Genomic DNA, 13,248 nt, shown 5'->3' on the forward strand with positions numbered 1-13,248 from the left:
AATTGATATACGTTATCTACAAAAACGATGCAAAGCAAATTTGACTCAATTCCATAGCCGGTAGAAGGGAAGTAATGGCATGCAGGTATAAATTTTGGAGTTGAAAAAATATGATTGGTGGTGGGTCATCACAGAATTATCAATGAAAAACTCAAATAACTTGGCTTCTACACTCTAAGTTTCAAAAGCGTTTCTAAGACGTAAAATTAAACGCCAAAAGTGAGCCCCTTTTTACCGTCCGATTGTGTCTACAATTACGTCTACCACTTTTTACGTTCAAGTTTAACGCTGATGCGTTAATTACCAACGCAGAGCTAAAAATGAAAATAGCTTCGCTGTCATGCTGTACAACGACACAGAGCTTGAAATGAAAACGAATTTTATTGCAAAATAGCAATTCATTCATATGCATGCACTTGAAATACCGTCTCATGCTCAACTGTCAGGTAACATTATCGCACCCCTTTATCGTCGTATCGCAAAGCAATTTTCAGTTCGCGCCCCCGTCGCATCTCCCCTTCAGATGCACACGCTCTTCAGCTTCAGAACTACTGGCCTCATTGCATATTCCATCTTACAAGCACGCCTCAAGGTATTTTTTCTCAAATTGAAGGTATTTGGAGGACTTGAAAAAATGATTTCTTTCGTCCGCGATTACCATCTTTTGTAAAAACCCGAGAACCATGAAGGTTTTAGGGTATCCAAGGTCCCAGGCATAGTAGCAAGACATGAGGTCAATGATCATGCCTAGGATCCCTTGTCCTTTTGTGCATGAAATACTGGTATTATCAACCAATACCCATCCTTGATGAACACCGGACTCATGGCAGACGATCAGTAGGTGTGGCGGATCCATTTTCGAACATGCAACTTCAGCCTCATGACCCTGAAATAATACGAATGCATATAAATCATGCAGCAAGAATAAAAGTTAACACTCTTAACTTCGACTTCAATGCACATAGCTCAAAAGTCCACGCTCAGAATAACGTTTCTAACGAAGTGCTTTCAATCTTTAATTCACACTATATCCCTAAAGCAGGTTTTGGCTAGCTCTTTAGGATGAAATATTCTTTCCGCTATGCGCGGCTCAAACTAGTTTAAAATAAAATGAAGCTACTTCTTGTTGTGTCTAATACTTCTTTAGTAAAATTACTTCTTTTGTGGTAACCATGCTCATCGCTCATGCAAGTGAACACGGCGCTGCGCTAACGTGAAGTTTTAAAAACGCGATCCCAACTATAATGTTGTTCGCAGACTGTACAACAGGGCTTTTCAAAACGGATTTTTTTTCTCAAATTGTACTGGCTACTTGATAAATTTGTTAGGTTACCTAATTTAAGCCTACACACAAATTTGGTTCAATTCCAGCCAGTAATCGCTTTGCTACAGGAGAAGTTTCTATTTATGATAGAAAAATAAATAATAAAAAATTTGAAAATTTCCTGTTCACCCCATGAAAGTGTTAGGCTGTCTATAGAAACGATGCTCACCAAATTTGGTTCAATTCCACCCGCTGGAAGCAGAGTTATTGCCGTCGAAAATTTTGGATTTGATAAAATAGTATTTACGGTGACCACAACTATAATAAATAAACAGAGAATCGGTCACCGTAAATACTATTTTATTCGAATGCAAATTTTTCAACTCCCTTCCACTGGTTGGAATTGAACCTAATTTTGTGTGTAGGCTTAAATTTGGTAACCTAACAATTTTAACAAGTAGCCAGTACGATTTGAGAAAAAAGTCATTTTTGAACAGCCCTACAAGCCACCATATTATGCCGCGGCATGGCTATCATTGGTCATAGTAACTACTATTGTACAGACGGTACAAGTAATGCGATGGCGGCTTGGCACTCAACGCGAGAGGGATATTCTTGCTGAAAAATACCGCAGACGAAAAGGCACTTTCATGAAAACACTAAATTAGATTATAACTAAAATTATAGCACAAAAACATTTACCCAATTAGATTAGAATTACAATTAGACCACATGGACAATTGGACATTTCCAGGGTTGTAATGACTCGAGTCACGATTTTCGGCTTGACACGAGTCATTCGAACCACACCACACAAACTTTCTCACGGACCACCCGCCCCTGGCTTTAAGTATCGAGATAGAATAGGGGTAGCCAACGTGTGCAACAATCTCACCTCCTCCCTTAAAACCTTCTCGCCGGCCATATGTGGCTGCTGCACAGTGGGTAACTGTTTGGTTACTTGTAACCTAGAATTATACCTGTTTTACGTTGATGGCAAGCAACGTTGACTTTGATCTTATTCGCCCATCGGTCAATTCTTTCTGAAGAAATAGCAGAGTTCTGACCTCTTTTCCTTCATCTTCTCCCTGTAAAACATAGTTTTAATAAAGTTATTACATTAGGTCTTATGCACGAGCACGAGCATGTTAAACATATATTTCTATCGCCTTGCATGATACAAGATTTGATAATAAAGTATATACCAGTGAAAACAATGGCATGAATTTCGAGGCGACGTATAAGAATCATTTGTCTGGTACAGTTCCCGTGAGGGATCTGAATGTTTGGATCCGGCCTCGATACCAGTTCAGTTTGACACCCCTGCCATGTTATTCTAAAAATCTCCGTCGCATATGGGTATATGGGATGTATTCAGTATGGGTGGGTGAATAATAAATAATTTAGTACTGACCGTTCCTTCCGAAATTGCACCAATCATCTTATCCACAGTAGAGAGCATAATACGGTACTGCTCTATCATATTCGGTGTCGAGCATGATGTTAAAATCTCAAATTCTTCTCGGATCTGAACATTCAAGTGGAACATTAGCATTTTATCGCTAAGGTTATCACTCAATGATTGGCAATGTGAGTGGATTGAGCACATTCTTGCCTAGAATCCAGATACTCACTAGCTTCATATTGGAAAGATACGGAAATTTCTTCAATATTTCACGAACACTTCGTGTGGGCATATCCGCTATTATTTGGCGACGTGAGCTGTGAAATTTTTTGAACAGCGCGCTAATTTTTGACCAGTCCGGATCAAGCTTCGAATACTCTTTTGCCAGAAGTTCTTCGCTGTCAGATACCATCTGGTCATTCCCTAATAATATTCAAAGGCTATCAAAACAGAGAAATAATTGAAATCATATTAGATGCTACCATCGATTGAACAGAAACTGATGACGGCTGTTTTCTTCTTGTTCTTGTGACGAATGTTTCTCATCTTTTGGGAGAGTTTCTTTGAGAAAAATGACTGTAATTGAGAAAGCCGTTGATAGGATACAGGCCAGGTCAAACAACTTGCAATGAACACTTACCCAGGGATGTCGCCCAGGCCCATCATATTGCAGGCATGTATACTTTTCACAAAGATACCTGGAGAATTCAGTATATTCTCCTTTGGATGTCATATCACCGTGTGCTCGGATGTGGTATGCGCATTCCTCCACCACAGAATTTAGTAAATGACCAGCCTTTTTTTCTTGCAATGCGGATGCAACACGGGCACTGAATTTTGGTAATGTGAATCTCTTTTTGGCTGAAGCAATTCCCAGACCACTATCGTCTGGAATTTGAGCAATTCCCAGCTCACTATCGTCTGGAATTGGAGAAATTTCCATCTCGCTATCGTCCGGAATTGCAGAAATTTCCAGCTCACTATCTTTTGAAATCGCTAGAACATCCTCGTCCTGAAAAGTGATATTACTGAATTTATGCATATCGGTAGATTATAGTTATATAATTGTTCACACCAAAATGTCAGTATTTGATGCAGGTGAGTCCTTCGTATTATTTTCTACTTGCATCTTCGTGAGTTGAATTTTCTGTAAAATATAGTTCCATGTAACGGTGCATGAAATATTGCCTTCAATAAGTTCTACGCACATCAGGAGTAGATGTCCCTGGATGTTTGAAATCATTATTCTGGCAAGGCACAACAACTGTATGCTATCCGTTTTGCTTCTACATTTTGCCGGGATGTTTAAAAGCGACCAGTAATATGCCGATATTTTGTGTTTTTTACGGTGGGATCCAATTGGATTAACTATTTCAAATTCATCAAAATAAAGGGAGAATAGCAGGCAGTCAGGGTGACTAGTTATCCCAGGATGACTTTTGAGATAATCTCCATGTAAGCAGTCTGTCATGGTATGAAATTCATGAAACGGATCCGGCTTTGAAATGAGAGATTCAGCAGTGACGTTCAATAGTGCTTCTAACTGCCGCATAAAAGGTACAAAGTAGCCGTATGCAGAAGCTTTCTGGAGCATATAACCATCCCGAGTTTTAATATTCTCAAAGCGTGTCCCGAATTCGACACTTTCAGGTTCAATAAGACTAAAATGTTCCTTATAAAAAGTTTTTCTTGCTTCCTTTGTTTGCAACAAGCGCAGTGCATCTGTTGATGAATCAGAGCAATTATCCGCAGAAATGCTATTCAACAGATTAACATTAGATGACAAGATATCAGTAAGCCCAGAATCACTCAGTTTATGAATAGTTTTTAGTCGCAACAGTAAAGCTGCTTGACCCATAGTACCCGATTCGATAGGGCGTGGCTGAACTCCTTCTGTCGGCGCGGGCTCTATATCAATATAAGAGTCAATTTCGCTACAAGTTCCAGAAGGACTCGGTGTGCCTGCCAGTTCCATACTTTTATGTTGCCTGACAACATGATTCTTTAGCCCCTTGAAGTTGGAAAAACGCAAATGGCAGATTCTGCATGATATTATGAAATCGCGATTATCCTTGTGACGATGCAACAAGTGCTTTGTTAGAGTATCCCGATCAGAACAGAAAAATGGGCATAACCAGCAAGTAATCCGTGGTTCAGACATTATCCTACTGAAGTTACATTAACAAAATAGCAATAAAGCTGTGTCAATAGAAGGGGTAAAATCAATATTGGAAATTTATTCATCATTCTAACTCCTAATGTAAACGATTATGATACCATATTACATATCGTACTGTTTTCAAGGAACTTGCACCAGTTTTTACTGTACAATTTTACACTCTGCCGATTGCTACAAACAGCGGTACGGTACCACGAGCTGCACTGTTACCATAGTACGACGCAAAATTCAAGAACAGCTACACTATATCTGCATCTGTGAGCTTTACAAGGAACCAAAACGCGTTGCTGCACGTTAACAAATAACAGTCGAGCCGTTGAAATGGAAGACACCATGGCATACCGTTAAAAAAGAGAACATATCTAATAGCTTACTGATGTGCGTGATGGATATTCTCAACACTTACCTTTCAATAAGTCGAGGTGTCTCTGCTCTAAACCGTTCCCTAACAAATATTGAGCCAATTCGGAATCCATTACGAACCAGCTTGCAATTCGACGCTCGAGGAAAATGTGACACAATGCGATCCACGCTCTCTGAATTCCCGCGCCAGACACACCATCGACCGCGAGATACCGCATTTCGTTTGTGAGTTTATGTTAGGAGAGAAGAGGAGAATGAGGAATGAGCACGAGTTATGCCACTCACGCGAGAAAACACCTCACTCTCTCGCTGGACCGGTGTTTACTTCAAGATTACGCAACTAGATAATCGGGAAAAAGTCATTTCGTGTTCAAGCATAACGCTTGGAATTTAGAGTGTACCCGTTGGAATTGAGTCAAATATATTTAGCATCGTTTTTGTGGACAACGTATCAATTTAATGGAGTAGGCAGTAATATTTGGAAAAAAAAATTTATGATAAATTCAAAATAATGAAACTGTAAGAGTTTCGCGATTACCGGTAGGAAGGGATTCAAATTTGGTGTGCATCGTTTTTAGGCAAGCAAGGTTTGGAAAATAAAGTTTAACAGCCCTTGCTCAAGCGGGGATCAAAATTACTTCATAACTCCACATAACTAGATTTATTAAAAATCTTTCGTTGTACCTCGTGCGATTTCGGCAGCGGCGATAAAACCGTAGCCCAAAATGACCGCGCATGTTTGACCAGAACATTCGATATAGATATTTCCAAACTGTAAAATGCCCGACACCGAATAGTCCTGTCCTTGCAGCCTGATCTCCGGTGTACAAATGCGAAGATCGCAGAGCAGACTTGGATAACTAGGTAATTCTATCAGTATCAGTTTATTGATATTTTCATCATTTCAAAACATCAAAAAACTGCGATACATTGAAAAGACAGAGAGGTGTCGAAACGACTGAATTAGTTTAATAGACTGAATTAGAGCGAAATGCCAATGATCTAATTTGTGAAATATTTCTATGCTATAATTTTAATATAATTTATTGTTTATCTGAAAATGCCGCAACATTTTGCAGCAAGTTTAAAAAAACTCTCGCGCCATCGCATTGCTTACACCGTACATTCATAGTAGTTATTGTGACGAATAATACCCATATACTTGCATATAGTATAGCTCAGTGGTCAGGAACCTATGGCTCATAAGCCATATATGGCTCTTTTGGGCGTAAGATATGGCTGTGAGAGGTTATTACAAAGTGGCGTATTCAGGGTTTGGGGCTCGGACGCCCTTTTCAAAATCCTTAAATTTAAGTTGCTGTCGCGCCGGCGACCATTATCAATCCCGAATTAGATGTAGCCCTACACGCCACAAAATCTTGAATTGCACGATAAGTTCATTGATGAAAGAGACTATAAGACATGGCGGCGCCTGTATCGCAATGCAGTTTTCAAATACACTTTATCTTCCTGATCTACGGCGAGACATGAACTGCCTTGGGTTGGAAGTGACATACACAATAGAAAATTCACATTACAAAAAATGCCATAGCTATCCCCGTTCTTGGATGATAGCGTAACTTAAAGTCGCTGTAACAATGTAGGCGTGTGGCGCAGCGGTTATGTTATCGCCGAATATTTTGATAATTGAGAAGTCGAATCGGAATCAGTGAGACAATTACATTCGATTAATATCATTTATTATAAAATCATATGATATTTACGATGAATTGCGCTATCACAGGTAAGGTATGGCCCGGTCGTGCCTCACCTATGCCTCGCTCCTTTCACACTTTGTTTTCGAACAATAAATGGGCAAGTTATGTGATTTTGGTAGCAAAAATGTTCAAAATCTAGTAGACAGGTGAGGCACTGCCTCACTTGCCTCCCCTGACCCCACGTCACTGACGCATCCCACATTGCAGTAGGTATGTATACTGCTGCAATGACTATATGTTTGGCACCACCTTCGTCTGTCATCATGGCAGGGTTGTAATGACTCGAGTCACGACTTTGATTAGGACTCGAGTCATAATACCATGACTCGGACTCGACCCTCTGGTCGCTGACTTGGACTCGGACTTGACTCGGTGGTGAATTGAAAATGACTCGACTTGACTCGATGAGTCAAAACTATAAAAGTGACATTGACTTGTGACTCGGAGCCTTGTGACTTATCGTTACAAACCTGCATCATGGGTCCTCGCATTTAAGAATATAGCATCAAGACGAACCTACGATCTGGTATAACTGACGAAAGTCTCAAATTTTGTGTGAAGCTTAACCTCAACAATTATCAACCAGACTACAAAGCCATTAAGGACTACCATGCCACACCAAAAGACGCACTATAACTGTAAAAAGCGTGTAAAAGTAGATTCATACTTTTACTTTTACTCTCGTCTACATCTGTTGGAATTCTAAATGTTAATTGTCTCAAGCTTCGAAAAATATCATGTGCCTCCCAGTGCAAATATATAACTTGCAAAAGATCTATGTAACTGAAGTTTCGCATACTCATCACTCAAATAAGCCAATCAGCATGATTAGTAGAGTTTTTACAGAGAAAATACGGTGCAAACGACGAATGACGAATCCAATGTAGTGATTTCGAATTTGCGCTACCATGACATCACGATTTTTCAATAGTGACGTTGTAGTTGATTGCCTTGTATGGCTCTTTGAGATTTAAAATGGAAATAGTGGGTCAATATGGCTCTTCGAACGAAAAAGCTTCCCGACCCCTGGTAGGCCTATAGCTTAATTGTAGTCTGCGTCTGCAAACAACCTTCCTGTCTCGATCGCAAACCGAACAGTAGCTCGTCTGACTACGCAGAAAGGGATTTTGTTAACACAGGCTTGTTCTCTTTCATGCTAGAGGTCGACCGATTATCGACCTGACCGATATTTGGAGCTTTCCCGATTTTCGATATCGCGGCCGATATTTTATATATAAAAAAAAATTCAAAAATATTGGAAATTCAGTGCTCCGTGTTCTGAATCTCAAGAAATCGACAACGCAAAGGGCGATACGCGACAGATCTACCCTTGCAGAACGAGTTTAACTGGGTTAGCATGCAGAGAAACTATCCTTCATGCATTGCAATCTAGCTCTACCCGTGTTGGGATCAAGTCACTACCTTCGAGTCATATTGCACATTTTGACTCGAGTCAATTCAAGTCAATCGATTTCCGAAGGTGACTCGAGTCAAGTCAAGTCACTCGATTTCACTGCTATCTCATTTATGACCTACTGCGAAAAAACATCTGCAGAAATTGCAAGTCTTGCAAAACCGAGCCATACGAATTTTATGTCGAAAATCTAGATATGAAAATTGTAATAGGATGTATCGAAGCGTTGGAATATTGAAAGTGGAAGACATTTTCAAATTTGAGGTAATGAAATTTATGCATATATATAGCTATCATCAGGGTGAACTGCCACTATATTTTGATGATCTGTTCAATATACCTTCAATTCGGATACCCACCAGCATCATACCAGATTTTCTTCTAACTTATCTCTGTCTGTGCAACACCACTCCACACTCCACTAGTCTAGTGCAAAATTCAATCAGTTTTATTGGTGTCAAACAACCCGCTTTGACCTTGAACACGTAGGCCTGAATCCATCCAACATGTAAAATGGTCATGATGAACCACTTGCTTAAAACTAACAGAAGATAAAATAAGATGGAAAAAATATGAAAATTAGGTGGCATATCCTAGTACGTGGGAGATATAGATATGGGATATCGTGGTCCGATAATTTCGAACGCAGAATAGTAGCTTGTCCATTAGTCTACCGGTACTACTGTTTCGTCGTCGTGATTCATAGACATGAACTTCGAGTGTCCTGTTGATGATTTGCTTACCAGGGGTATGTGAATAAAGTTCACCTAGTTTGTGGTCAAACGGTAGTTCGTATTGTAGCCATGCACCAGAACACAAACCCTCGAATTGTGGCAGCAGCGTATGTGAGGCACATTGTGAGAGAGAGAGAGAGATATATGATATTCTTTCTCGCCAGCACCATCGAGATGCTTTGGCGACGGAGTTGCGATACGGCCCCATGAGGTCATCTAGTCTGCGCCCCCGTTTTTTTTCTCCTCCATGCTATCCGTGATTGCTGAGCGCCTAGCAGGATAGCTGCGGATACCATTTTTCGAGTCTTTGGTATGATCCGGCCGGGGATCGAACCCACGACCTACCGCTCGAGAAGCCGGACGCATAACCATTACACTATCTCGCTCGCAGATCGCGAAGAAGATTTCGGTAGCCTACGCGTAATTCGTAGCAGTACCGGGCTACCGCGATACTACTAATTTCCGTTGCAATCATAATTAAATTCCTGGTTTCTCAATGCGTCCAAGATCCGTCCGGAGTGCAGCCATGGTTCATTTGATACGAAAAGTGTATTGTAAGTAGCAAATAGCAATTTGCTAATCGAAGACACAGCGCAAGCATGGCCGAGCGGTTAAGCCGAAGTATTCACTCGATGGCCGACGAGTCTGCAGACGTGGGTGTGCTTGCGCAACAAAATTCACTGCGTTTCCATCAGTGATGAGCATCGGACTATAGATAACTAACCTACGTAGGTTAGTTATCTATAATCGGACGGACTCCGATAAGGTTAGGACCGGATTTTGCGACCTTTTGAGACAGTCGGATCGGATTCGGATTCTATTGCAGATTTTGTTTCGAATATTTTCAGATAGTTGTAACTTCTGCTTCGGATATTTTGGATGGTTCTGACAAGAAATCACTTTTGATTTCAAGTCAAAAAAACGAAATCGTCCGCTCGACAACCGAAAACGGACAGTAAACACGTTCTGATAAGACTGGTGTCACTCTAAAGCTGTTCTTTCAAAATCCAGGCAAATATATATCAGTTCACCCTAACCTTAGCACAGTGACGTGCGGCCTCACCTGTCGTCAGGGCGAATAAGTGAAAATTATGAAAACCCTCCATGAGTCGATGATTATTGATATTTTACATCGATGTTCATAAATAACTAAATTTGAACATTTTTTCACACAACATCATCGATTTGCATAATTATTATTCAAAAATACAGCGCGAAAGGAGAGTTGCGGCACAGGTGAGGCACGGGCGGGTCGTGCCTCACCTGGGACAATGCAATCATCATAAATAGCTCGGAATTCATAACAATTGGTATCAATCAAATGCTATCGTCACACTGATTCCGAAAATTCAAATATTACCAGTGTCAGACCACCGGAACCCCCTCAAAATCGCCAAGGAAGGTGAAATTTGGCTTTATTACAAACAATGCCATCGCAGAGAAACAATGGCCAGGTGAGGCACAAACGAATTTTGCTCATGCACTATTCGCTAACAATTGGACAATCGCAGCACAGTGAAACGTGTTATCGATTTCGGAATACAACAGTCTTGTTGGAATTGTGTAGTAGCGACGGCCCGGGCGGCCAATGCGTAAGCACGTGTTTTCAGCATCTTCCCGCCCTAATAAACAATGATTTTGAGCCCACACTATGGAGTAATCGATGCAACTTCTAGGGCGCGATGGGGGGTGCTTGCTATATGAATCTGGTTTCTATATGCGTCTGGTCGTTAAATTTTTTGAATTATTTCTGCCAATAATATTGGTTGTTCCATATATTACTCTATAGATACTACTGTCCGCCCACATGATCAGAGTTAGCGGTAGAGCTGGTGGAGGTTGATGAGTTCGAAAACACAGGGAGCGTAATTGTACATCGTTAAGTCATGTTCATGTCCTACGATAAGATTGTTTATCAGCCTTATGTCGGTGCGCACCACGGAGCTTTATAAACACCCCAGATCCTGTGGTTTCCAACCCTTTATGGGCGCGACTCCATCTCCAATTTGAAAATGTTCCGTGGCCCAGATCAAAATTTGACGAGCCGATTACTAAAAGAAGTCAGCGCCTTTGCCCAGACTTACTCACGGGCTATTTTGGAAGCTGATTACGGTCAACATATTCGCAAACCCCAGAATAAAGGCAAACGACCCCCCCCCCCCGTGTGGAACCACTATCTTTGAATTAAGCATTTAAACGGCCTTAACGATCTCTATGAATATACCGTTCTCCTCTAATTGCGATTACAATTAGGCTTATTCCAGTAAATGAAGGTTGTTTTATTTATATTTTATTGCAGTCTTTGCGAGGGTTGTAGTCCTAGTCGCCATAGTATAGGCTTACCATATTTTGGAAATCTAAAAAGAGGACACTTTTTCAGAAATTTGCAACTTGCAAAACCGGAGTAGAATTCTCAAAAACCGGTGAATTTTTCCCACTTTGCGATCGGTTGACTAAAAAAAAAAGGTCATCTTTTCCGCTCAGAGCTCAAAATACCGTTTTTCTCTCCACATTGCCAGGTGGATGACTAAAATAAAAAAAAGGTCATCTTTTCGCTCAGAGCTAAAATCACCGTTTTTCACTCCGAAATACCCGCCGGAGCGTCACTTCTGTGCTAATTTGCGGCATATCACTCGCAATTTGCTCTAAATCTGACCTAAATTTTCAAAAAAGAGCACAAAATCTCAAAAAAGAGGACAAAAGGGCGTCCTCCGAGGACACTTTCAAAAAAGTCAAAAAAGAGGACAAATCCTCTTAAAAGAGGACGTATGGTAAGCCTACCATAGTAAAATCAATAGATGTGATAGTAAATCGCGCGCAGCGCGAAGACAAATATCATGTATCAGCATAAATAGTCCCCAAAATAAAGTTTTTACGTTGATTTACGAAAAAATTATGAGCTTACGTCAAGTCTTCAAAATTCCGGACATTTGGCATATTTTAGAAATTCCTCCCGGACGCTAGCTTGAACAGTGAAATTCCGGACGTATGGCAACCCTAGTCTAAACTTGCCCATTTAGCACAATAGTGACCAGTCCTACATGTATTGTATAATGTGGAATCCCAACGGTTATCAGTCTGCAAAGAAAAAGCTCTCTATACCCGCTGCTGTTGTTATTCACATTTTGGATCTCTTTATCAGGTAGGCTACTTTACGTGCGCGTGTGTGTGTGTGTGTGGGGGGGGGGGTCCGTGCCTCACCAGCCATGAACCTCACCGCACGTCACTGCCTTAGCAGCTGTAGAGACTACTCTGCTTAGAGGTACAATTATGATTCTTCGGAAAAGTTATTGGATTCGGATTTTTTTGATTCTGGGTGGCAATATTCGGATTCGCGTGGATTTTTGGTTGAGATTGTTCGGATTCGTACGGATAGTCCATCAGAGACTCGAGCAGTCGGACGGATTCTCAGAAATCAATATCTGCTCATTGCTGGTTTCCATGCTCGGCCGATGGGCCCATTTTTGAGAGACCCGAGGGTGGAGATCTTAAAGTTTCCTCAACTTAAGTGTCTGCTGTCACTCGACTGAGTCACGCCTGTTCCTCAAACTTAACTTCCTCAAACTTAACTGAGTGGAGCTTTGACACTCAACCCCATATGTAAAAATCCCGAAATCGGTTGCCAGATTTATTTTTATCTAAATGACGTCATGATCCAAAGTCGTCGCTAAGGTAACGGCGTAGGTTTTGATTGTTGCCGTCCCAAAACCGAAATATCGACCATTTTGCGAATAATAATCGAAGGAATGACTGATTTGATGAAGGAAATTGAAATTTTCCAATCTGTAGCGATTCCTCGCAGACGGCTGAGGGATGTGAAGAATCCGTTTGAAAAATACGACGACAAAGAATTTATTAAAAGATATAGATTTTACAAAATCGCAGTTAGTGAAATATTCAATATAATACACGGTGACGAGATTTTTCAAGCCAGGAGTCATGGCCTACATCCTCTGCTGCAACTGACAATAGCATTGCGCTTTTTTGCCACCGGTCATTTCCAAGGCACAGATGGAAACCTTGCTGGCGTCTCTCGCCACACTGCGCGCCGAAGTGTTCACTGTGTGGCGTACGCGATATCTAAACATAAAATTAGTTTTATGCACTCGATGCATGACACTGCAACATTAAAATCTCAATTTTATAAAGTAAAAAAATTCCCGGGAGTGGT

General features: G+C 40.9%; 1 protein-coding gene across 1 annotated transcript; it reads right to left on the reverse strand.

Annotated features, from left to right (window-relative positions):
• Positions 1 to 362: 362 nt before the first annotated feature.
• LOC145441838 (uncharacterized) lies at positions 363 to 3,924 on the reverse strand. Its single transcript, XM_080319788.1, has 8 exons — positions 3,878 to 3,924; positions 3,745 to 3,816; positions 3,310 to 3,681; positions 3,152 to 3,245; positions 2,899 to 3,092; positions 2,679 to 2,792; positions 2,245 to 2,352; positions 363 to 886 (listed from the first exon to the last, which is right to left on the reverse strand). The coding sequence occupies exons 2-8, from the start codon at positions 3,796 to 3,798 to the stop codon at positions 575 to 577; spliced, it is 1,248 nt and encodes a 415-aa protein (XP_080175914.1). The 5' UTR covers positions 3,799 to 3,816; positions 3,878 to 3,924; the 3' UTR covers positions 363 to 574.
• Between the last annotated feature and the right edge of the window lie 9,324 nt (positions 3,925 to 13,248).

Source organism: Botryllus schlosseri, chromosome 6 (assembly GCF_051294905.1).
Source record: "Botryllus schlosseri isolate E-star chromosome 6, Bs_hap1, whole genome shotgun sequence".
Classification (NCBI taxonomy): Eukaryota; Metazoa; Chordata; class Ascidiacea; order Stolidobranchia; family Styelidae; genus Botryllus; species Botryllus schlosseri.

What these genes read in the sequence shown, in the direction of transcription:
- LOC145441838 (XM_080319788.1), bottom strand. Translation starts at nt 3,798, where the DNA reads ATGCAAGTAGAAAATAATACGAAGGACTCACCTGCATCAAATACTGAC. An exon ending in ATCTTTCCAATATGAAGCTA is followed by an intron (nt 2,793 to 2,898) that starts GTGAGTATCTGG and finishes TTGAATGTTCAG; the next exon opens with ATCCGAGAAGAATTTGAGAT. An exon ending in TTGCCATCAACGTAAAACAG is followed by an intron (nt 887 to 2,244) that starts GTATAATTCTAG and finishes GTATTATTTCAG; the next exon opens with GGTCATGAGGCTGAAGTTGC.